Genomic DNA, 23,822 nt, shown 5'->3' with positions numbered 1-23,822 from the left:
GAAATGCCAATGGCGAGTTTTATTTAAAATTAACAAAGTTAAATTATATTAAAAAAAAAAAAAAGAGAGATGTGAAGATAACGCATGGATGGGTGACAAATGTGTATGCCAGCGTTAAAGGTGAAAGGTGAAGTCGACCAAACCAAACCAGGAGATGTGGAGCCTAGGCGAGAGACGCAATGAAACAAGGCTGGTATTTGTAGCAGTGGTGGAGGCCTACACGGGTGCCACCACTTTACCTTAACAGCCCTCCCTGACTGCAAGCTCAGACAGGAAGAGGCCACTTGAGCCACAGCAAACAGAAAGGGAGGGGGGGGGGCGTAACAATATGCGCTTTAAAATGCTTGGCATTATTTGTCAACATTTAGATTCCTTCAAATATGTCTTTAAAAACTTGAATCCAACCATGCAATGCAATTGTTACTTAGAAAATATTTACATACATTTTTTTTAACAGCACAATGTGAGTAAAATTACAGCAGACAATAAAGGTCCAGCCTGTGCTAATGGTTTTGATCATGTTCTTTGCTGCATGATGTGACCCATATTAAAGATATTATGGGTTCATTTAGGTGCCACAAATGTTATTTACTGAACGAGACACTTCACAGCAGTTAATTTGGTATTTATTGTCAAGAATAAATGAAAATGTAAGTGACAAATATTCTCTCATCTCCAGTACATTCATAGAATGTCACTAGACACTCCACCTACTCACAGATCCCCCCCAAACAACATTGGGAAACACCAAGACCAGTTTAACAAGCTGACAGCAACACAAGGCTCTCCGTAACCGTGGCAACCGCTTTGTTTTGTGCCAGTTTCTCTTGGATTAATAAATTAAAGACAATGGTACACATATAATGCAAGATGCTCATAAGATACATTTTTATTTGCACTGCCCAGATTGTTATAAACTGTGCTGATTAGTATTCAAGTATTCCCTTACTGATTACTTCTGTGCTGGATATTATACAAAATATCTGCTTTACGATGTTGTCATCACATTATTATCATCATCTGTGGATTACATTATGTGGCACAGTACAAGAATAACGTTTAAGTAAACATTATATACATGTACTTAGAAAAAAAAAACGTGTCTAGCAAATGTAGATGCTATTTTGTTAACAGTGCAATCCCCATGCAATACCACATGCAGTTATAGAGGGTGCATGAAGAAGACCATATTGACCATGCATGAGCTTGCAAACTCCTCTGATTCTACCAGACCTGCTGCTCTCCCAAAACATGATTTCCATTTAATTCCAGTGACATATTGGCAGACACCCCATCCTGTCGAGTCTTTCACACCGTGGCAACATGCCAAACTAAACTGACCCCTGTCATATTGTGACTGGTCACAGCATGCAGAGATGATGGTAATAGAATCAATCTGAACCAGTGGATCATGGTTGCAATTTGTCACACTTATGAAAATCAAGTTTTTGAGAAAAAAAAACAATAATAAAAAAAAAAACCAGCATCAGCTGATGTATGTTTTCACCATGGAGCAGTAACAGTAATGGCTGTAGCACGGGAACAAATACAGAAAGTCTTCAACTTTTACATAAAGTAAAAGCATAACAAAACAAAAAGCAAAAGCACTGAAGCAACCAGCTTCAACAAGCCTCTGTTTTACATCTGAAACTATATTACGAAGGCAAAACAATCACATTAGGCAGGCGTCAGACATGAAAAACACACAAGTGAAATCACTGAAAAACAACACACCTTTTCAGTGTTTTGAGGAGTTGGGTGTAACAAAATATTCACTGTGCAATCAGACATGTATTTTAAAAAGGCAACAAAATCAAATGCTGAGAATAGCAAGGCATACTTAAAAAACTAACAATCCCTGTTTGTGTCACCAAACAGTTGACAGAAAGCGTTTGATGTACAGCTCATGTAAAGATACATCTACAATGAATATTCAAGTATGTATCGTAAATTATCAGTGAATTTGAACTTTTTTTGTTTCACAAATGACAAAACTTTGAACTAGATTCCTGTGTTTGTGTAGTAGGATGAGTCACATGAAACTGTTTTCTTAAAAGAATGAATCTAAGAAAACTATTAAAACGTGTTTTTTCACAACTTTCCTGTGTATTAATGTCCACTAAAAAGAAAACACAATCCTTGTTTCATTCCATGAAAAAATATGAAAATGATGTGTAACTTGAGGCAAAAGCTATTTGTATCACAATCCTGAAAAACAATTTAAAAATTGTTTTGACATATACAGAACTTACCATCTGAAATACTGATTATCGTCGTTGATTTTACATTAACCTAAAACCTGCAAGAAAAACCTGCTCAGCTCACGCGCTGAATTGAATTTGCTCGCTAAAAGTTCCTAATGTCTTTGTGGAAAATCCACATTGTGGCATGCAGCTTGTTGGCAAACATCAAGTAATAAAATTAAAAGTTTGTGCCTAAAAAGGTATCATAAACAGGAAGTGTGAATTTTATAGAAATGCAAACTAGAAGTGTGTCAGAATCCTGCCAACATCTCCCATCAAACCCCTTGATAAAGATTTAAAACTATATACTCTTCTCTTTTAAACATTTCCCCTCAGTGTGAAATAAATATAATGGCAACAAAAAGTGTCAACAACATACTTTTGTTTAACCGTGATACCTTTTACCCCCAATTTGTGATATATTAGGTATATATCACAAATCATGTGGATTAAAGAAAAATCAGATCAAGCCGCAGTATTTAAAATTTACGTCCTAGAATTGCTTAATGTCCGTGTACAAACACAGCCATTGACATTCAGTTTCCCTTTTAGCATTTCTAAGGTACTCTTTACATCAGTCTGCTGTTTGTTTATTAAGAGTTCTCTCATTATTTGTACCGTTAAAAACCCATTTGCCTTGACCGAGACAAAAGAAATAAACTACATACAGAGTACTGATGCCTGTTCAGTCCTACATTGTTCAAAATAACCATGCAGATGCAACCATGATTTATGATATTCCAATAAAACTTCCTAAAAGGCTGGCTTTTAAAATTAACCTCTTAATTGAATGGCAGTGTGTGAGTGATACAATTCATACTTCTTCTCTTTGATTGTACTTAATCTAATCCAATTGTTTCTCAATCAAGTCTCCCTCAACAGGCATCTGACAATGATTTTATGGCACTGACTATCACTGTGGAGTCGCTAACTGTTTTGGAGGTTCCCTCACATCTTCATCATCAACATGAACTCATATTTCCTCATTTTGATTCTGCAACTCAGGCAGCAGTATTAATACAAAAACAAACAAAAGTATTTTTCTGAGCACTAAGTATGTAAAGAACAGTAAACTTTTTGACAATTTGTGTTTGGGCTAACAGTCCGTTTGTCCCAGGATGACCTCTTTTTAGTGGTAAATTGTTCAAGAGGAAAAATAATTGGCCATGCACAGAATATTGCTGAGAGGTCATTTCATGGCTTAGGGATGGCCAGTTAAATGGTCCATCAGTACATCTCAGTGACTGTGCGTACTTTCCGAAAAAGAAAAAAAGATTTCTCTATTTCCCTCTACATTCGGTCCTGTAATGTCAAGTCCTGCGTACGCTGCTGCTGAAGCAGCCAGACATGTAAAGGTCCAAACTGCAACTTGACATTGCACTGAGAGTTGTCATTTTGTCTCTGTTGTGGTATTTCCTCACCACAGACACTCTGGTTCCCTTAATCAGTCTTCCCGTTCTCCTGAGGTGTGCCAGCTTTGCTCTGGCTTGCCGAGCGCAGCACCTTGTAGCAGCCACGGGCAATCTTGTGCATCCACATAATGTTCATGATGTCCAAGCATATACTGGAGCAGATCCAGGCTACACGGCCACCCCAGGCCACCAAGTAGAAGGCCTCAGTCCCATAGACTGCACACATGCGACTGTAGTAGACGGGCATGACTGCGATGCGGACCATGAAAAAGACTACTGCCATGGCAACGCCATTCGCCATGTTGGGCCGGGAGGACTTGGGATAACCTAGTACCTCAAAGAACCAGCTGAAACAAAGAAAATAGTGTCTAGCAGAATAAAGATGTACACAGGGAAATGTTGAAGGCAATCACAAATAACCTGACACTTTACTATAAGTAAGAAAGACATTTAGGGAAGTTAGGAATGACTTCAAAATAAATGATTGAAAATTTATTTGGAAAAAATGCCAAATAATCTCAACGCACCAGGTGAACAGGGAGAGAAAATGCAGTTTGCAATTCACCTTCAGGTTATAAAAATGTCTAGTAATTAAAACAACCTCTGACGTGCAGTCCAGACCTTAAGTACAACCCCATTTCCAAAAAGACAACATATCAAATGTCGAAACAGAGAAACTTCATTGTTTTATGAAAAATATATACTTTTTTTTTTTTTTGATGCCAGTAATGCATTTCAAAAAATGTGGCACAGGGTCAACAAACCCTAGTGGAACATCTCACAGCGAATAAGGTTAAGTAACAGATCAGTAACATGATGGGTATAAAAAGAGCATCCCAGAGGGGCAGAGTTCCTCAGCAGACTGTTTGGGCAAAAAGAGCAGTAATTTATAAATAATGTTCCTTAATGTAAAATTGCAACGAATTTGGGGATTTCATCATCTGGAGAAATCTCTCTACGCAAAGGACAAGGCAGAAACCCAATATTGGATGGCCGTGATCTTCGGGCCCTCAGGCAGCACCGCATTATAAAACAGATGATTCTACAGTGGAAATCCCTGCATGGGTTCAGAAACACTTCCGAAAACCATTGTCTGTGAACACAGTTGATCGCTGCATCAACAAATGCAGGTTAAAACTCTACCATGGATGTTTTTTGAAACATGTTGCTGGAATTAAATTTAAAATAAGCAAATACTTTCAAAAACACAATATTTATCAGTTTCAACATGACTTGTCTTTGGTCTATTTTCAGTTAAACATGGGTTTAAATGATTTGCAAATGATCACGTTGTTTTTATTTAAATGTTACACATCATCCCAACTTTTTTGGAAACGGGGTTGTATTTTAGCACTTGCACTCCTCCTGTTCTTTGGGCCCTGCTTCAGCACTTTCAATTTGAAATTACAGATAATACCTTAAAGTATCTCAGCTTTAATATGAGTAGATTTAAATCAATATGAAACTGTTACTGTGGGGGAGAACATTTGTCTACCAACTGTGTCTTGGGCATTTCAGTGTATGAAACTGGAGAATTCTAAAAAAGAGGATATTTCATCATTAAGCAGGAGGATAATCCTAATCATGCGGCCAAAGCAATTTAAGAAATTCATAGGGTGAAGAGGTGGCATATCCTTGACTGGGATTGAGTCAATCACCTGATCTTAATTTGACTGAGCTGTAGAATAGGCTAAATTTATTTCCCACAGTAACAAATATATGTACTATACTGATGTAAACCCACTCACGTCAAAGTTAAGACTCAACACTTAATTGTCATTAGTAAGCCAGTACATACCGCTGGTTCACACATGGTGTAGAAAACTCAGCAAGCAGACGGAAGTTAGCAAAATAAGGCAACATTCCTTGGCCCTGGAAAAATGAGGTAAAAAACAGGAAGACAAGGAAACATGAAAGGGACAAAAAAACACACATCGAGTCATTTGGATCAGCAGGCATGAACCACCTGCTCCACACAAACACCATTTCTTATCAGCATCAGAGAGGAAAAGCAACAGTTAGGTCTCCCATGAAAGCAAATATTTGATCAAATCGTAACCTCTATAATTCATATTTAATTATGTAGTTCAAAAAGGTAAGAAATCATTTCAGGGTAGGAGGAACTCAGGCCTAAAATCATTTGAAGCCCTTAACCAAATTTAGACCTATCTGACAGATCTAACAAAAGATCTCCTCCTTCAGGGCACAAGATTATACCTTCAGTTTTTCAGGCCAAAATTAGACCGTCGTCTCTAATTCCCCTGCGTTCATCATTCTCTTCATTTATTGTGACCAGAATCTCCTTTACTATGGAGGATGCATAAAAAACTGGTGATGTACAAAATAAAAGATTCAAATGGAAAATAATTCATCCTTCACAGGTGACACTGGTCAACAAAATCTTCAGGATTTATCCTCTGGAGACTGAATATCGACAGCAAATATCATGGAAATCCAACTTTGGAATTGTGAGATCATTTGTAAGGTAAAAAAAAAATTACAAATGAATGAATTGTCCTCTGGGAATCACAAATCTAAACGTCAATCTGGCCAGTACCTCCACGGGAAAGCAATGGACAAACAGATTAAACAGGCAACATTGGCATTGCTTTTAATGAGGCAATACAGGGTTTTGCCTAAAACAACATTATTAAATATCATAGTTAATTAGAAAATCTTGATCAGATACCCCTTAAAAAAAAAAAAAAAAAAAAAAAAAAAAAAAAAAGAGGGTGGATCCGAAGGTTCCGTGGCTGCTCCTGTGGTGCGCGAACAGTGCGCAGCATCATAACTTGCACGATGCACAGAGAAGCTATAGCTTTCTTGAGTACTGAAGGTTTCGTCGCTTGATCAAAATCAGCACCCGAGTTTCACATGCTTTTGTGAGCACTGGTCTGGCACATCAGACATTAAAGTTTGTGACAAAATATTGGGGAAAAGAAAGAAGTAGCAGGGAGTAGTAGTGGTGGTGGGGAGCGGGCGCATTGTCATGTTGGAGAATCCAAGTGCAATCGCACCATAGTTCAGGTCATTTCCACAGACGCCTCAGTATGATACAGTAGAACTCGGTGTCAACAGTCTGACCCTGGGGAACAAATTCACGGTGCACAACTCAAAAAAAAAAAATTTAAAAAAAAAAAATGGTTGCGTGCCTGGTCTGATGCACAATTTTTGGTTTTGGACAGTGACGTTCTACCCTTTGAGAATGCGAATGATACTCAAAACCCCTCTCCAGGCTCACTACTTCATTGCTGTAGGTTTCCTGAAGCATTTCAAGGGTCTCTGTTGCCAATTTCAATTTTTTTTTTTGGACATCAAATTTGATGTGCACACTCTGGTCATGTCCACGGGGAAATCGCAGACACACTCGGACCACTGCTCACAGAAGCACATGTAATATAAGTGCTGATTTTGAAGCGAAGAAGAAACTTGGGAGTACTTACTCATGAAGAGTATAGTTTCTATACTCCATGCACTTCATGGCTCTATGCACGCAACAGGAGCAGTCTCTAAATATTTTGTCTTTTCACTCACAAAACAGAAAAACATTACTCAAACATACGAGGGAATTCATCCGAGTAACATCTCAACATTGAAAAGATATTGGGCACATATCAACACAGCACACGATTCACGTACAACTATACAAACATCCAGCCAGTCACTAGATTAAGGCGCAACCAAAAGCCATGCAGAGTAAAAAAAAAAAAAAAAAAAAAAAAAAAGCAATATGTTCAACTGCTAAATGTCACTGTTTAAAAGAACAGGTCCCGAATTCCACTTTGTCTGATGTATGTGATCATCCTGAGCTGGTTTCAGCTGCTGCTAAATAAAAGGAAGATGATGCTTTCAGGACACCCAATCTTAAACACCGTTGATCAGTCCCACCTCGCAAAAATAAGAAAACTGCGACATTAACCACATAAATTTGAATTATGAGTTCTGATTGAAAAAGTGCATTCGTGAGACAGAGTTGCAATTTGAATCTTAATTCTCTCAACAGTTCTAAAGTTGAACTTTGTGTTCTTGACTGCTGACAAATTCAGAACATCAGTCAAAATCTAAAATAAAATCGCGGTATTAGTTTTTCACTACAAAACCCACAAAGAAGACATAATTCAAGGTTACTGGGCTCACAGCTTCACTTTTGCAGCACGTGAGAGAAGACTTACCGTCAAGGCTGAAACAGAAGCTGGTCATTGAGACATACTTACTACATGATACAAACAGGGTACCATCTGCATTGCAGTTTATGTACCATATGATGTGAACCCTCCACCTAGCAAGAGAACGCTAGTACCTCTAGGAACTGGTAAGTCCATACTGTGACTGGGCATCATATCTGCTCAGTACAACACAACAGCAATAACAGCAGACAAGACAGGAATTTAGAAGTCCCCATCTAGATCACGACCTGCTCTTGGTTTTCTGAACGACACACCATCCTTGTAGTAGTTTTTGCATGAACGGGGATGACACAACCCAACTTGATCTTGGTAGTTTTTGCATGTAGGGCTTTAAGAGGGGCTATTTATGTTAAAGTCAGCAAAGGACACAGAGACACACAGATATATTAGAAGAAGATGCCACGACAGTTGGAAGCAAATAAGAAGCAACACTTGCAACACAGAAGAAAGCATGCATCTAAGATTTACACAGCAGTTATAACGTCTCCATGTTTTGGATTAAGCTATACGTGACTGTTAAAACACACACAAAAGATGATGCTGCTATTCAAAAAATTGATTAAAAAAAAAAAAAAAAAATCATCAAACACTTTCTTGACCAAGACATTTATGACTAAATAATTAAGAAACGTACCAACAAGGTCATGACATTAAGCCGATTTGTATTCTCTAAGTACATTTCATTAGGCCTTAGACTTCTCAATTCTTGGCAGAATTTACTGAGTATTTGACATGAACACACTCAACACATTAACTAAGAAGACTGACAACATATGACAAATCTGACTGGGTACAAAACTAAATAAAATGAAATGAATGACATCAGGGGGTGGGGCCAATCTTTTGGGGACTTTGACAGCAAACGGAATACAGCTATGATAATGTGGCTCACAATTATTTTTTATTTTCCATCTTAGTTGACTAATGTGGAGCATTCCTTCTGCTATCCCACATGAACTTCAGATGTAGTCTGAGAAAACAGTCACGAGTGTCCAGTAACAGTATGGCCTGCTTCATCTCATCTATTTTAGATACAGGTGCTTGCTCTGTTTCTACAAATGAAAGGCTGGATTTACAGTCTGTTCAGAAATCAGAATTTTCTTTTTAATCACTTTATTATTAAAATGATCATTTTACAATAAAGAAGGACAAAATTATTTGTGTAACATTAACAAAGAAAAACAAATCTATAAATCCAGACCGTGACTGAAATAGTTGTAAGATTTTGATTTTTAAACTAAATATGTGGCTGAAATCAAACATCTATTGTGCTGTAACCAAGATTGTATAATAATTTGGCATTGGTAAAGTAAAAACAAAAGTACATTACCTAGACATGTAAATGATATACAGTATTTGTATCCAAAAATAGATTAAGTATGTGGACTTGGAGGCAAATCAATTCACACTGTATGTAGTTCTTGCATCTTTACCTATGTGGAAAATACAGAGCATTTATTGTGGGGAAAACAAACTGAATTCACTGTAAGTGTGCTTAAACTAAAAATGTAATTATAATAAATTATAATGCAAAAGACTGACTTTAAGAGCATTAACAACAGCATTTCTTTAGTCGGTTCAAACTCAGAGTAGACCTGACAGAATACATTCAACATGGTATTTGAACTATCTTGTGATGGACTTTGCCATCTTGAGGTTGGAGGAGTGTAAGATAGAGAAAGAGGAGGCAGAACTAGGCTCTGGAACAATAAACACACAAGTGGAAAGTACTGCAGATAGGCAGGGGAGTAATTGAGAAAGTTAAATACCATTTGTTGGCATGCACAGTAACAAGAAAGGAACCCTGTCTGTGTAGAACGTGTCCAAGCTACCAGCATGCACACAGTGGTTAAGCTCAGCATTCAGCTCTGCTAAACTGAGACAAGTTCAGCTTAGGTCAGAGTCGCATAACATTAACAATGGGGAAGGGGGGCGGTAAAACAAACAGAAAGCACAGACACTGTAAGGGCAAGGTGAGAGGGGAGGCGAGGGGAGGGTTCATCAGCCAGTACCATCACTGAGCATTCCATGCAAAAAATACCATTGTCATTCATGTCCTTAAATTATGCAACAGATCCTAGCGACCTAGAGGGTTTCAGATTGAACCAAGAGTGAACAGCGCAGCCCATAAATGCTAAATCGACTGAACTATCGCCACATCAGGATAAGAGCCAACTGTAGGCTGGCAATGCAGCAAAAAAAAAAAAAAAATGAAGTCACTAATTCTTTTTTCAGGTGAATTGTGCAATTATTATGAGCCTCGTTTCAATACCCGCAGCTGATAAAATGATTCACAAAAACTTAAATGCAGCCTTCACACCAAATACTACAAGTGTTTTACAATGCAGCTCTAACAATTGATGAACCAGAATGAAACGTCAAACCACATTAACACCCGTCAAGATTATCAGTGTTTTTCCTGAAATCCTCACAACATAAAATGTAAAAAATCTGCCACGTTCTCGCAAGCTAACGACTGCAGGAGAAGCAACAAACATTCAAATACTTACACACTTTAATAATGCCAAATCTTAGCAGGAAGGTGGAACACACTGTCTCATTGATGCAGATGTAGCATTTGGTACTGTAAATCACCAACCAGCAAGAGCACTTTACTTTCTGGGAGGCTTTTTTTTTTAAATTTCTTCTGAAAGCAATAAAGACAAAAAGGTGAGTCCAATAAAGTTTCCGATGTGTTTGCACAGCTTGGGCTTCGTCACTTGCACTCGTACTAGCCACGCTGACCCGTGCCTTTTGCGTATTTAACTAAGCTGCGGGAGATTCATGGCCGCACGGCGACAGTCGCGCACACTGACTGAATGGTGGCTGAATTAGTTAAAAACACCCAGCTTAACAGGACACAGCTGTTCACCCTTGGTTGTCTCCTTCCCATCTTGCCTGCACGTTCTGCTATTGGACAATAGGGCACTCACCAGTACATAGTAGTAAGCATACAACGCTGCCAGATGGTGAACTACAAAAAACTTGTCGCCTATCGCCTTCCAATAGTAAAATATTAGCAGCAGATCTGAAAAACAGAAGTAAAAGGGGAAAGAGAGAAAGAACATGTCACTGGTGTTAACACAGCCGTGAAAGTGCATACAACAGATAATAAACATACAGGTGTTGAAACTAAAGTGAGTGATCCAAGTCATTATTTTTATATAGCACATTTAAATACAACAAAAGCGGCCTCCATCAAAAGTTGTCATTAAAACAAATGAAGTAGAAATTAAAAGCAATATGGGGGCAAAATAACAGAACAAAAATACATGCGCACGGCATAACGAGCAAAAAATGTAATCAAAATTAAATTGGGTTTTATCTAGAAATGCCAGAGAAAATAAATGTGCTTTCGAGATCCGAATAGCGCTGATTCAGTGACCGGAACAATCAAGGAAAGGTGCGGGGGGTTTAAAGGTCAATCAGATAAGACTGGGCGGTTCCAGTTAAGCATTTATACACAAACAGTAAAACCTTATAATGAACCCTATCCTGAACAAGCAACCAATGGAAGGATGCCAGGACCAGTCAGGAGACCAGCAGCAGTACTCTGTACATTGGTGTCTGGCCCATTCCAACATACAAAGAATTACTAAACATCAAGTTTATCACATGTAATTACATGCACGTTCTTTTAGTCTGACAAACATTACCTGGGGAAACTGTATGTTTCTCTTACCAGATATGAGGTAGCCTGTTGTGATGGCAACGTTAATCTTCACCAGTGTAGGATCTCCCCTGTTGAAAGAACACAGTTGGTTTGATGTGGTGTGTGTAAATCTTTGTGTCAACATTGAGGTGTAGGAAAATATTTTGATGGTGGCAAAAACCTTTCCATCAGACTTTTCATCAAACGCAGTTCTGACAGCAAACATTTCACTAAATTCAATCAGAAATTGAACCAATTCACCCTTGTTCCTCCTACACCTGTGAAACTTACCATTTTAGCACGTGATTGATAAAAGTGGAAACTTTACCATTCAGAATTCTTGGTAACAATGAAAGAGTGCGTGTGTTTTTTCACACATAATTAAATGCAAGCAGGTTTCTTATTTCTAGCCAATTGATAAGACAACTGTGGCCCGCAGGTTTTAGCAGCTCGAGCTCACCAGCAAGTTAAGACTAACTCCCGGAAAACATAAATTAAAAAAAAAAAAAAAAAAAACGTGTTTAGAAACAAGAACAATTGGTTTCATACGCAATATAAAAGGGGACAAGGACTAGGAGACTAAAACTGAAGCTACACGTTCAAGGCAAAAAGTCTACATCCTCACAAGCTGATCTTTGCAGAGGAAACTGAGATGAAGAGCATTGTTCTTGTTCAGAAAGCTAGATCTATATCAGTGTTTGAAATAAAATAATAAAAGTAATTAAAACATAGTTAAGGCTGCAACAATAGCTAATTTAGTTCATTAGATTAGATTAGTAGTTCGATAATTGACATTTTAGACTGTGCCCTGGACTTTGGGAAACACCTACTTGGCATTTTTCATAGGTTTCAGACATTTTAAAGACCAAACGGCTAATTGATTAATTGAAAAATATTCCAACAGATTAATTAATAATGAAAACAATCATTAGTTGCAGCCCTAAGCATAACCCAATCACAAATTGTTTCAGTTTTACAGTTTTAAGTTTTTTTGCTTGACTGTAACTATCCAAGTATTATAGGAGGAAAACATCTGATATTCTGTATAAAATTGACCAAAGTTTGGAGGGTAAAGGTTAAAAAAACACAAGATTCAGAGCTAAACTCTCACCAGACTGGGTCTTCATTGACGGCATCATCAAAGAACAAGATGTAGAGACAGAATAATCCCACCAACAGTGCGTGAAATGTGGACACCGTCCTGAAATGAAAACCAAAATACACCCAGCCATGATGAGCTACTCTTCTTAAAAACAGGCAGGTGCTCACACATGTCAAAGATTGTCCCAAGGAGTGGCATATATTTATCTTTATTCATGAAAAGGTCCTTCAAGCTGCTTAGAGGTTCAAAAAGCTGAATTTTTAGTACTCATGGTGGATCAACTGATTGCTTGTCAGGGCTGCACACAGATTCAGACCAATTAGACTAAGAGATTAAATACTGCTGGAGGGTCAGGCAGAGCAGCGCACACAGTCCCAGTCAGTCATTCAAACAGTGAGACCGCCCAGCAGTTCTCAGCAATCAGACAGTCAGACAGAATGACAGCAACTCTGACTGTAACAGAATCCGTAAAGTCAGGCAGCTCAACAGGGATCCCCATGGCCTGGATCAATCTCCAGTAATCATTCATTTTCATTTTCATTTACTCATAAACCATGTGACCATTTCAATTTCACAAGTGCTTTCATGAGTAATAAACTGAGCATGAGAGAAAATGAAAATGAGATTAATGCATGCCGGATCCCTGTTGGACATTCAGTGGCCTTCAAGCTACAGCTTTCACCGTCGTTGTCACAGTGCGTCAAGATCGCAGCAGCCTGTCTGTCTCACTCAAGACAAAAACATACAGTTGATCAGTTTACATAGTAAGCACATGTTATTGCTTGACTCTGGGGGATGTTACAACACTGCTAGATAAAAGTCTTTCATGGGGCACAAGATACATATTAGTAGTGAGATCATAGATGAGCTTCACATGATAACTGCGGTAGGGTCTACGGCCTTGTTCAGACCAGATGCTCTGGTGGCTCAGATCGGATTTCTTGCATCATTCATAAAGCGGCACACGATGACGACGACGTCGTTTTCAGAGTGACAGAGTGAGCAGAATCTGTGCCATCACGAGCAGAGCTATCGGAGAGTGGAGATTTTGGCACTGTGGAGGACAACGAGAACAGGAGTCCGCGGACAGATGCCGAGATAAATTGTCTGATGGCTTCCAGCAGCTGCGTCATCACCAGCGTAGCTAGGCAAACGTTGTTACCACAGCAACACATGCAGAAGGTTTGGTGGTGTCTGGACACACCAAATTTGATCTGTGCAGAAAGTCTGTCACAACAAATCCAATGTCAACAATAAATTTGGTGAATAGCATACACAATATGCATGTTAGGCATGAAAAGCAGGTTGCAAACATATTTTTCTATGAAAGCACAAAAAGATAGGGGAACCATTTTGCATGAAAGAGTCCAATATTTGTATGCTTTACAATCTGTAAAAAACTACTTTACTGTCAATCACATGCTAAATGTCAAAATAATGAGGTTAAATTGGCAAAGATACACAGCTGAGGAAGGGTTAAAACCAGAAACGCCATTCCAGTGTGTTTTCTCCACAGCTCTTGGCACCTTGAATAAGTGGCATTGCAAACCACACGATGCATCCATATGTGGCTCAGACACTTGTGTCACAGGAAATATGTGGATTTAAGGTCAAAATAAAAAATAAAATAAAATAAAATAAAAAACCCTCTGTCCAGCACCTGAGCTGAGAGCAGTGTCACACTCTATTCTGTACAAAGGATAGAAATATTCACACTTGTCATGATCATGTTGGGTCACCTTGAGTTCCATTCCACCTGCTGCTTGTCACTGAGGCCAAGGAAGCCCGGGCTGATGCGCATGGACATCCAGGGGCTGACTTTGTGGAAGAGCCACTGGAAGGTGAGGAAGCTGGTCACCGAGATGGTGAAGATAAGCTGGCTGAATGGGTCCATGGCCACCCAACCCCACTGTGGGAGGAGAGAGAGAACGAGGGCAAGGGTTAGAAACACTTGGAAAGTTATTGTGTTTCATGATGGGAAAAAAAAAAAAAAAAAAAGTTACTAAAAAGATCAGTAGGTGGTGGCAATGTGTCAGAAAAATCACACCTGCCAGAAGAGGCCCCGTCATTTTCTTACTCATCTCAAACAGGAGAGCAGGAGAGCTGACCTCAAACAGAGAAGTGTGGACAATGAACAACCATCATGACATTTTGACAATAATAACAGTCATCTAAATTGCTCCTTTCCTTCTTCATGCCCTCAGAACCTGAAATAAAAACTAGCTAACAGGCTGAAAACATGAATTTTGTAACGACAAGCTTAGAAGACGTGTGTCAGCTCAGACAGAAGACAGAAGTATTTAAGTTGTGCTGTGGGTGCTGATACCGATCATTGTGGTTTCAACACACAGCTCTTGAGACCACACACACACCACAACCCTTCTTCCACTTAAAAGCTCGACAACAACTACAAGCGTGTGAAAAGGCACATTAATTTACTGTATGCTTTCGAGTAAGCCGTGATACAGACTTGGTAAACTACAGCCTAAGTATGTCCTTTTAACCCACCCTGGACTTTGCTCTATTTACCATCCACCCAAACACACACACAGCAGTGGCCTGTCATCAGAATAATCATTATAGCGTGTCCTCCTTTACAACTACAGTACATGTAATGTAGCTGCACGCTGAGTGACACTTAAGTTCTTGCAGTGTTTTGCAGGCCAGAGTCTATCTTCAAACTGACAGTTTGTACCTCCGCCGTTACCGAGTGATACATGTTTGTTTCAGAGCATAATAAAACTAATGTAATGAATAAACGATTGAAATTACTATTATGATCACAGCCGTGTCATGATAACACACTTACATTGTGTGGCATACACTTGCAACAGATGGCCTAGTGTAATGGAAGGGAACGAAGTGTGTCTGTTGTGAACAGAAAACGGATGCAGCCTGTTGGTTTCCACACGTGTCCTGCTTACAGCTCTATCAAAATGTCCCCAAAGCTACAGTTGGAGCTGAATATTCGTCTTCTGAATCTGGCCTCGGTCACTGTCAAAGGCTGTGAATGTCACCGAGTCACTGTCGCTCACACACATTATGGATAATCACCTCAACACACAGAGAAAGCAGGACATGTCTAGGGGCAAAGGCTCGATTCGATGTAGGTCCCAAAAGCTGTTTCCAGTAGATTCAGTCATGTTCTTTGCAGTCCTGCTACAGAATAAAGAACCACAACTTGGGACACAACACTTTCACATTTTTACACAACAGTTTCACTTGTCTATTAAATGTTGCACAATGTAAATTCTATTTATACATATAACATATGTACAATTTCATAGATAAGATTTAAGGACAGACACAAGCCCATTCAAAATTACGAGGTCAGTGGGAAGGAATTTTGCCTCATCGTTAGGTTTCTAAAGCTCTGTGCGGGAAAGGGATATTTATGTAGTCACTGTGACATGCTGGACAGCGGGTCGCTGTTGGCAAACTTGTAACAAAGACTGGAGCCAACGGGTGCAGGGGCAAATACTTTGATAAGCAAGGGTGGCTATGCTAATAGAAAGAGGCTGCCAGGTGTTCCAAGACTAACCAAGTCTCAAAGATGGGAGTGATGCCTCTCCTAAACACCTCTGGGACATTACTAGTTGTGGCCAAGGAGGAAGGAGCTCAGAGTTGAATGCCAAGGTTCAGTTCTATGTTATTTTGATTCTCCTCAATCAAGTATGTCAATACATATTTCTGTTCAACACGTTAGCTGGTCCTCTGAGAATTCTTCTTGTAGAGTTGACCAGCTCAGTGGCTTTCATCACAAATTAGCATAACAAACAGGATGTGATCCCAAAAAACCTGTCCATGAGTTATTTCTGAATTGTTCTTTTCTATTGTTTTATGAATACCGTAGTCCTTTCCTTGAGTTCTTTTCTTCATCAATCACTTGGTGACGGCTTGCACAGAATGTCCAGTTCTGTATGGTTAAGAATCAGAAACTATATGTGAGCATGTACTCCCATATTCTGGCTTCCAGGCATTGCCTCACAGGGAATGAGGACAAACAGGCCAAAACATTAGGGTAGAGTCACAAGGCAGATCCAGATTTAGTGCACAACCTTCATGCAACCACAAGTTTCTCTGCCCAACTCATGCACAGTTTTGCCATGACATTATAACAGGAATTCCCACCCGCAGCCAATAGTATGAGCATCACATTCAACATCTGTGGTTTGGGACGGTAGCAAAATGGCCTCCAACAGATTTTCAACCAACATATGATGTTGAGTTGGTTTTCCCAAAGATGTCAGATCAGTCAATTTTTACAACTGATCAAAATCCTGATCAACACTGAAGGCATATCTGGAATCAGTGTAGACTGCTCCATCTTTGCTCATAGTTGATTATAAGCTCTTGTGAGGGCCAATAATCCTGCAGCTTGAGATAACAGTGAGATAATGCTGAGGCCTCGATGACTTCCTGTCATTCCCTTCAGTGTAGCCCAGAGGATGTTTAGTATCAGATGGTCTACAAGGCAAATTAACAGTGTAGAGAACTTTATCAGGATTATGTATTGATGTCTGCAGCAAGTCCAAACTGTGTTGTGCTCATATCAATAGTAATCCCGCAATCAGTATGCTTAGCATCATTTAAAGGAAGAGGAGTGAACACAGCACTTCAAAAATGTGCATGAACTGGAAGGAATCATCACTTCATAGCTTGACCGTTGTGTTGGTGTCCTATGCCGAGTAGCATAAGGTATTCGAAGATTTGCAACACTGCATGGGTAACAGGCACCACACAGTCATGACCTACGACTATGGGAGAAGATTTTTAAATGATGCCAACTGCGACCCCTGTTCTCGGACAACCTGACTTCTGGCGACACCCGAGACCAATAATACGCAACAAGGCTGTAAGAAGACCCAAGATTCTGGACTGGGATGCCTGTAACATAGCCGTCCTTCTCATGCACATGCAGATGAAAAAGCAGACGATAGTCTAGCAGCCCCATGGCCGATGCCGCATGGAGTGCACGCTTCAGATCTTAAAAAGCTTTACACAGTGGTTCTTTCCATTGCGCTGTCGGCGGAGCAGAAGTGTGGCTGCCTGTAAAACAGAGTCCATTACAGTATAAATCCAGGCTTTTTTCAAAGAAGAACCTATCAACAATTCATGAGCATACTATAGGAGGAGGCTTCTACCTGGAAACCGCTAATCTTCCAGTTGTCCTTTTGCCACCAGAGCATATACACTTGGACTCTCACAAATACTTGAGCCAGGCCTGTTCAACAGTTTTGTTTACCTTTAAATGTAAATGCAAAAAGATAATGAATTTATGTTTGCAAAGGAATGGCTGAGCACAGATCAATGACTGTAGTGCGTGGAGTTAGAAACCAACAATGCACAAATGGAGTGAGTATCTGGCACAATTGGAGCTGTAGGTACTACACTATTGTCAACAGCTTGCAAATCCTGAAGGAATCTCAATTTGTCTGGATGCACTGGTTTTGGAATCAGCATAACATGGGTGTTGCTGGGGCTACTAATACTACTAATGACGTAGTGGCTGACTTAAACCTTGCCATGAGCTTTAAGTTAGTTTTTGTGAGAAGCAGAGTTTACCAAAGCCGCGTGGTTCTTATGTTTAGCCTTTAGAGTGGCAGGGACTGCAGAGAGATCAGATAGGGGCTTGTATTGTTATGAAAGAGATGGCTGGCTGCTGTCGTATAATATGCTTGGTGGTGTGGAAATTTGTTCACTTAGTTGCAATACATGCAGGTCATCACCCAGACTTTAAAATGTCAGAAAATAGTGAAAAAATCTTTCCATAGCAAAAAGTGGAGCATAAAATGTAACGTTTTGACCCAGCCAATAGCCCCCAACCAAAAGATATCCTTCATTATCATGCAGGACTAACAGAACCAGAAAGATATTCACATTTAACAGACTGGAAACGGAGAAGATTAGTATTTTATAATTTGAAAAAAATCATAAGGATTAATCAATTATCAAAATAGTCGGTGATATATTTTCTTTCAATCGACTCATCAATTAATCAACTGATTGTTGCAGCTTTACTGCATTTGACTATTATATTTACATCAGCATAACATGATTTCCATTTCATTTATTGTATGCCTGCCAGTCTGTTTTAAAACACTGATTAAAAAAAGTGTCTTCCCGATATGACGACACAACTAGAAATGATCACAATGTCAACATTAACAGATAGCTTAAGTCTGCCTTAAAACAACACCGACATGCCCATGTGAACAAGTCAATAGGTGTTGGATGCTCTAACTATTCCTACTCTCCATACTGTCCCTGAAGCTTTTCCCCAGAAATGTGACTGTCCAATTAGAAAATGACCAGAGTGTTTTTATTTCAGTGGGGATAAGCACAGCTTAACGACAGGCTAATACTTCTGTTACTTTTTCTATATTAGGGTATTAAGTGTGACCGGTATCATCCCAAACACACACACACACACACACACACTGGTCTGCCCTGTGCTGGTACATGAAATAAAGGGTAATTAGCACAGGATGGCTCAATAAAATCCATTTCATATTTATATATAATTCAGTTAAGAATCTAGGCCTTGCGCTAACATAACTTGTAACAGCTCCCTGTGCTACATTGCCTAAAGCCACTGTTAGACCCCAAAATCTATTTGTCACATCTATATTCGGATCAAAAGTGAGTGCTCTCTATAAGACAACACAGATCCAAATATAGCAGCTCTGCGTGCACTCTGGCTCGAAGCCAGTAAATGTATGTCAGTGAGAAAAGACCACAGAAGCCACTGCGAGCGGAAACTGTTTTACGGGAGGTGCATGGAGTTGTTTACACGAGGGCTGCATTTTGTAGGAAGTCAAGTCAGTTAACTTTAAATACATATTTACATTTCCCCTGCAACAGAGCAAAGTATCTCCCGGCACAGGCACACACACACACACAAAAAAAAAACATATCTCAGTCCCTGCTGCTTGGTGATTCTATACCTGCCTCTGTTCCTGCGTTACGGCAAAGAAACGCTTGAGGACAAACAGTGAGCTTCAATGAAACATTGAAGCCAAGAAAAAGTCACCGGGGAACTGAAAGGCCAATTCCAGAGTCCGCTCCTTTTGCCTGCCTGTTGTGCATTAGTGGCCAGTGATCACCAGTACTTTAATGTAGCATGCTGCAAGGTAGAAAGACTTTTTTTTGTTTGTTTTTTTGTTATTAGAGGGACACTTTGATTTTGACTCCAGAGATATCAGAGTAAAGCCACCTTCTGTCATGCTTTCACAGAGAGAAGTGTTTTACATGCACAGATGCATGTTTGTGTCCTGCATGTGCCACACAGGACCTTGCCGCCAAGGGCAAATGGGTACGAAGGTCAACTTAAGGATACAGGGAGGAAACAGCTGAAGCACCCTGGTGAACACAGCAGCTGGCTACACGTGCACACAGACTCACTGAGTTGCAAAAGCTCAAATGAAAGTTTGTGGTTATATCAGGAGAGGAAAAATCACAAAACAGGTCTTCTGAAGGAACATAAAGCTGCTTGCACACTTCCTGGTAAATGTGTGGACTTGTGAAAGGGCTGTATTTTATTACCCTTAATTCAAGATGGACAAACGAGAAGGTGGATGAACCTAAAAACCAATCAAGAGTCAAATAATTCAGCTGATCACAACAGCCAATTATTTTAAGGAAGACATTTTCCCTTACAGCTTACTGTAGTCATAAAACAACATGAATGTAAACCTAAAACAAAGTCCATAGTGTCAGAAGAGCAGTGTTTTTCAGACCCCCACTGATGTATTATTGTCAACCACTGGAATAGAGAGTAGCATGTGTGGGTCCGCCTTCAAGACAGGCCTGCTCGATATTTTTCTGGGAAATGAAAAGCGATATTTCCACTGAACAGGCCTGAAACGGGGGTTCTTCCTGGACCCGTTTTTGCCAGCTTATATGTTCCTGTAACGACCGGCAAACGCACTTGCGTAACACGGATGGACCTCCTTTTAACGAGCAACCTATAGCCCTACGAAAATAACCTCACGGCATGTGCATCACCGCACGTTTTCTCCGAGATGGTGAGCAGAATCGACTGCCCGAAGCGAACACGCAACAATCAACAAGGTCACGGAGGAATTCGGATGGTTCTTCCTGGCAACGAATCGGGTCGGCTCCATACAATGGCACACACAAGGCCAGTTCTCGCCGCATTGCCTGGCCAGCTCCTGGGGGATAACGCTGGCCTGCTCGTGCGTCTGTGCACCAGCTTACATGTACGGAAACAGAGTCAATGAAAAAGAAAAGGTCCTTTACCTTATGACTTTCATTAAGATGATTTGCGTCCTCGCTCCCCTCAGCTGCTTACGGTTTCCAGGGTCGCTCGCCGAACCGTGCGTGTGGAGTCGAAGCCACTGCCATGTCGAGTCATTTTTGATAAACAAGACAGCCCGCCTCCAGCTCCACACACGCGCTGACAACTACCTGTGGGGGGTGCGAAGGGGCTGCGGGAGCTGGAGTACCAGGTTCTGTTGTGTTTACCGAGGATCCCGACCTACGCGAAACGTGCATAATTGCAGAGGTGCAGATCCGGGCAGCTCGACGCTCGATTACAGGGATAGAGGGGAGGAGGAGGGGAGGAGGGGAGGAGGAGGGGAGGAGGAGGGGTGGTGGGGTGGTGGTGTGTCAACCAACCAACTCTCGCTCTCCCCTGTAGGGCTCGAATTACTGCTGAATTCTTAAAGACACACAAACACACACGCACGCACGCACACGCACGCACACGCACACAGTGGTCTTCCCAAGAACACTCAGTGTGTCTATTTATAGCCCAGGCTTGTTGGACTCATCCAAGGGAAATCACACACCAGAAGACAACCAGCAGTAAGGACAACCACTGGTCTCAGATTTAAAAGCTTTTATTGATATCATCAGATAACTGCACCATCAAAAAGCCTTGATAAAAACCTCATTTTATCATGTCATAATTTGTCACAAACAGTTCCTGCAGAGGTTGTTTTTTTTTGTGGGTTTTTTTAATGAACACAGCCTGGTGAGCAGCCCAGAGGGAAATATAGCCGACAAGCAATAAGGGTACCATGGAAGCACTGGCGGCACAGCATCAGAGGGGAATATAAGGAAGCTGCAGAAATTACATTCCCTCATTAGATGTCAGATACACAGTCCATCCCCACACACTCGTGGAAAAAATATTCAGATACTTGAATAAAAATCACAATATAAATACTCCATTACTAGTAAAAGTACAGCCTGAAAAATCCTACTTTACATAAGCAGCTAAATGTTGTTAAAGTATTAAAATATTGGCCCTGGTTTGGTCCCTCTGACTGATATATTGTTATACATGACATCATTAAATTATTAATATTGCAGCAGGAGTGTTCAAGCAGCATGTTCCTGGAGGTGGAGCTATTTTAAACCACTTTATTTCCAGTTTTATACACAGGGACAGCAGATTAAATCTGAGCTGTCGTCAGATGATTATTGTTAAAGTTTTGGTAAGATATTGGATCATTTGAACATTTATTAAATTGAAAGCATGTGAGAAGTTAAGAGGGGGAAAATAAATATCTGTGTTTTATTTAGCTGTTAACAATTCCTATCTGCAATGTGACCACGACTAACGTTGACCTCAAAGGACAAACAGGTTTGAAAGCACTGGTTTAATCTTCAACAGTGTGCTCTATTTCAAAAGCTTGTCATGTTGTCATTGTGTCAAATCTTCGTCTTAACGGTAACCAAAGCTGTCAGATAAAAGTATTGGAGTAGAAAGTACAATATGAAGTAGCATCAAATGGAAGTAATCAAGTGAAGTACAAGAACCCCAAAACTGTATTGAAGTACAGTGCTCGAATAAATGTACTTAGTTACTTTCCGCCACTGGTCACAAACAGTTACAGCAAAGTTTGTAATATAAAATGACCCAATAAGTGTCCCGGAGGGAAAGGAGGGAGGATCAGAACGGGAGTTATAGAAAACGTACAACAGTACTTGTAGTAAGTCTCTCCTGTGTACTCCATGTTCATTTTATTGAACGGTCCACCTATCCTCATAACCAAAGGGCAAAGGGCAAATGACAGATTTATGACCAGTGGGTGCAATCTAAAATTACATCCCGTATTAGCTGACCAAGACGGAGAAGCGTATTTGCAGGATGTGGCTGCAGGACTAAATCTTTGTGAGCTGAACCTGCAGCTGTGCAGACTAATGGTCATTCTTACGTGCAACGTATGATGCAGCTTGGTAAAAAGATTTGTCTCCCCCTCGTCTCAGATTAACCCGGAGAACATTAAATCTTGACATGCTGTGCTTACTTAAGCATGTGACAACAAAAGTTTCAAATTACAGCATTCCAAACAGGATTAACACAAATATGCCGGCCTGTGTGTCACTGCTTCTTTCAACTTCTTCTTTCGAAATCATTTGTTGGCTTTTGTTTGGAGCAGACAGGTTTGTCAGGTCTTGCGACTTGCAGTGAGTCACCCCACTGGGGTAAACATCGGCAAGAGGCCCAAAAACATTTACCACATCATAACTAGAATAATACACAAGCTTAATTCAAGTCTAACTGTGATGGAAACTTCGTCTTTTAACGTGTGAAAAAACCCGATAAAATTGGTAAACTTCTCAGTGCAATCTGAAGTTGTATTTTTGGATAAGTGTTGGACAATAAGAAAAGTGCTTAAAAGGAGGACTTTTGGGTTAGTGTCTACATTTCAAAAAAACTAAATATTGTCATAATAAGTTTACCAATTTAAAGTGATACAGCTCAGATTTGGTCGGTGCACTCACTCTTCTGTATAATTTGCCAGGGACACTGTGAAACTGTGATTTAATGTTCTGCTGAACCATGAAAGAACAAGATGATCGGGACACTACGGAGCAGAGGAATCATTTGAAGTCGGATGGCTGGAGTACAATTTAACACACAGGGGCTGAAGTCACACGTTTCATTGAGGGCTGTAATTTAGAGGTCCACCTGGGTTCACTGCTGGAAGATAAACCTTTTCAACCCCTCATTATGTAGCCTGCTGATCAATTAAGAAGGAGCTCTTGCCTGCATACCGCTGATGATTGTATAAGACTTCGGCTGGACAGAAAAATAATAAAGTCTGACGACATCAAAAGGTTAGTCGAGGCCGACAGTGAGGGCGAGAGAGGAGGAACAGGAAATATGTAATTCACTGAAGCGTTCAGTTTGAAGTCCCGCTGTCATCGGACCAATCGGCTGACGAAGTTGTGTCAAGATTATATAAAGGA

The 23,822-nt window shown here is 40.1% G+C and overlaps 1 protein-coding gene across 2 annotated transcripts; it reads right to left on the bottom strand.

Annotated features, from left to right (window-relative positions):
- Window positions 1–609: 609 nt before the first annotated feature.
- tlcd4a (TLC domain containing 4a) lies at window positions 610–21,155 on the bottom strand. 2 transcript variants are annotated; one of them, XM_069716960.1, is made up of 7 exons: window positions 20,859–21,155; window positions 14,336–14,505; window positions 12,606–12,695; window positions 11,525–11,583; window positions 10,776–10,870; window positions 5,454–5,527; window positions 610–4,002 (listed from the first exon to the last, which is right to left on the bottom strand). In XM_069716960.1, the coding sequence occupies exons 2-7, from the start codon at window positions 14,488–14,490 to the stop codon at window positions 3,684–3,686; spliced, it is 792 nt and encodes a 263-aa protein (XP_069573061.1). In that variant the 5' UTR covers window positions 14,491–14,505; window positions 20,859–21,155; the 3' UTR covers window positions 610–3,683. The 2 variants fall into 2 exon arrangements, with proteins under 2 accessions (XP_069573061.1, XP_069573062.1); XM_069716961.1 differs by lacking the exon at window positions 12,606–12,695.
- Window positions 21,156–23,822: the final 2,667 nt, after the last annotated feature.

Source organism: Brachyistius frenatus, unplaced genomic scaffold, assembly GCF_029030835.1.
Source record: "Brachyistius frenatus isolate BFR_SWC_R1_liver_20210118 unplaced genomic scaffold, ASM2903083v1 Contig_165, whole genome shotgun sequence".
Taxonomy (NCBI): Eukaryota; Metazoa; Chordata; class Actinopteri; family Embiotocidae; genus Brachyistius; species Brachyistius frenatus.
The sequence above is the reverse complement of the archived record's forward strand: the minus strand, read 5'-3'. Positions and strand labels throughout refer to the sequence as shown.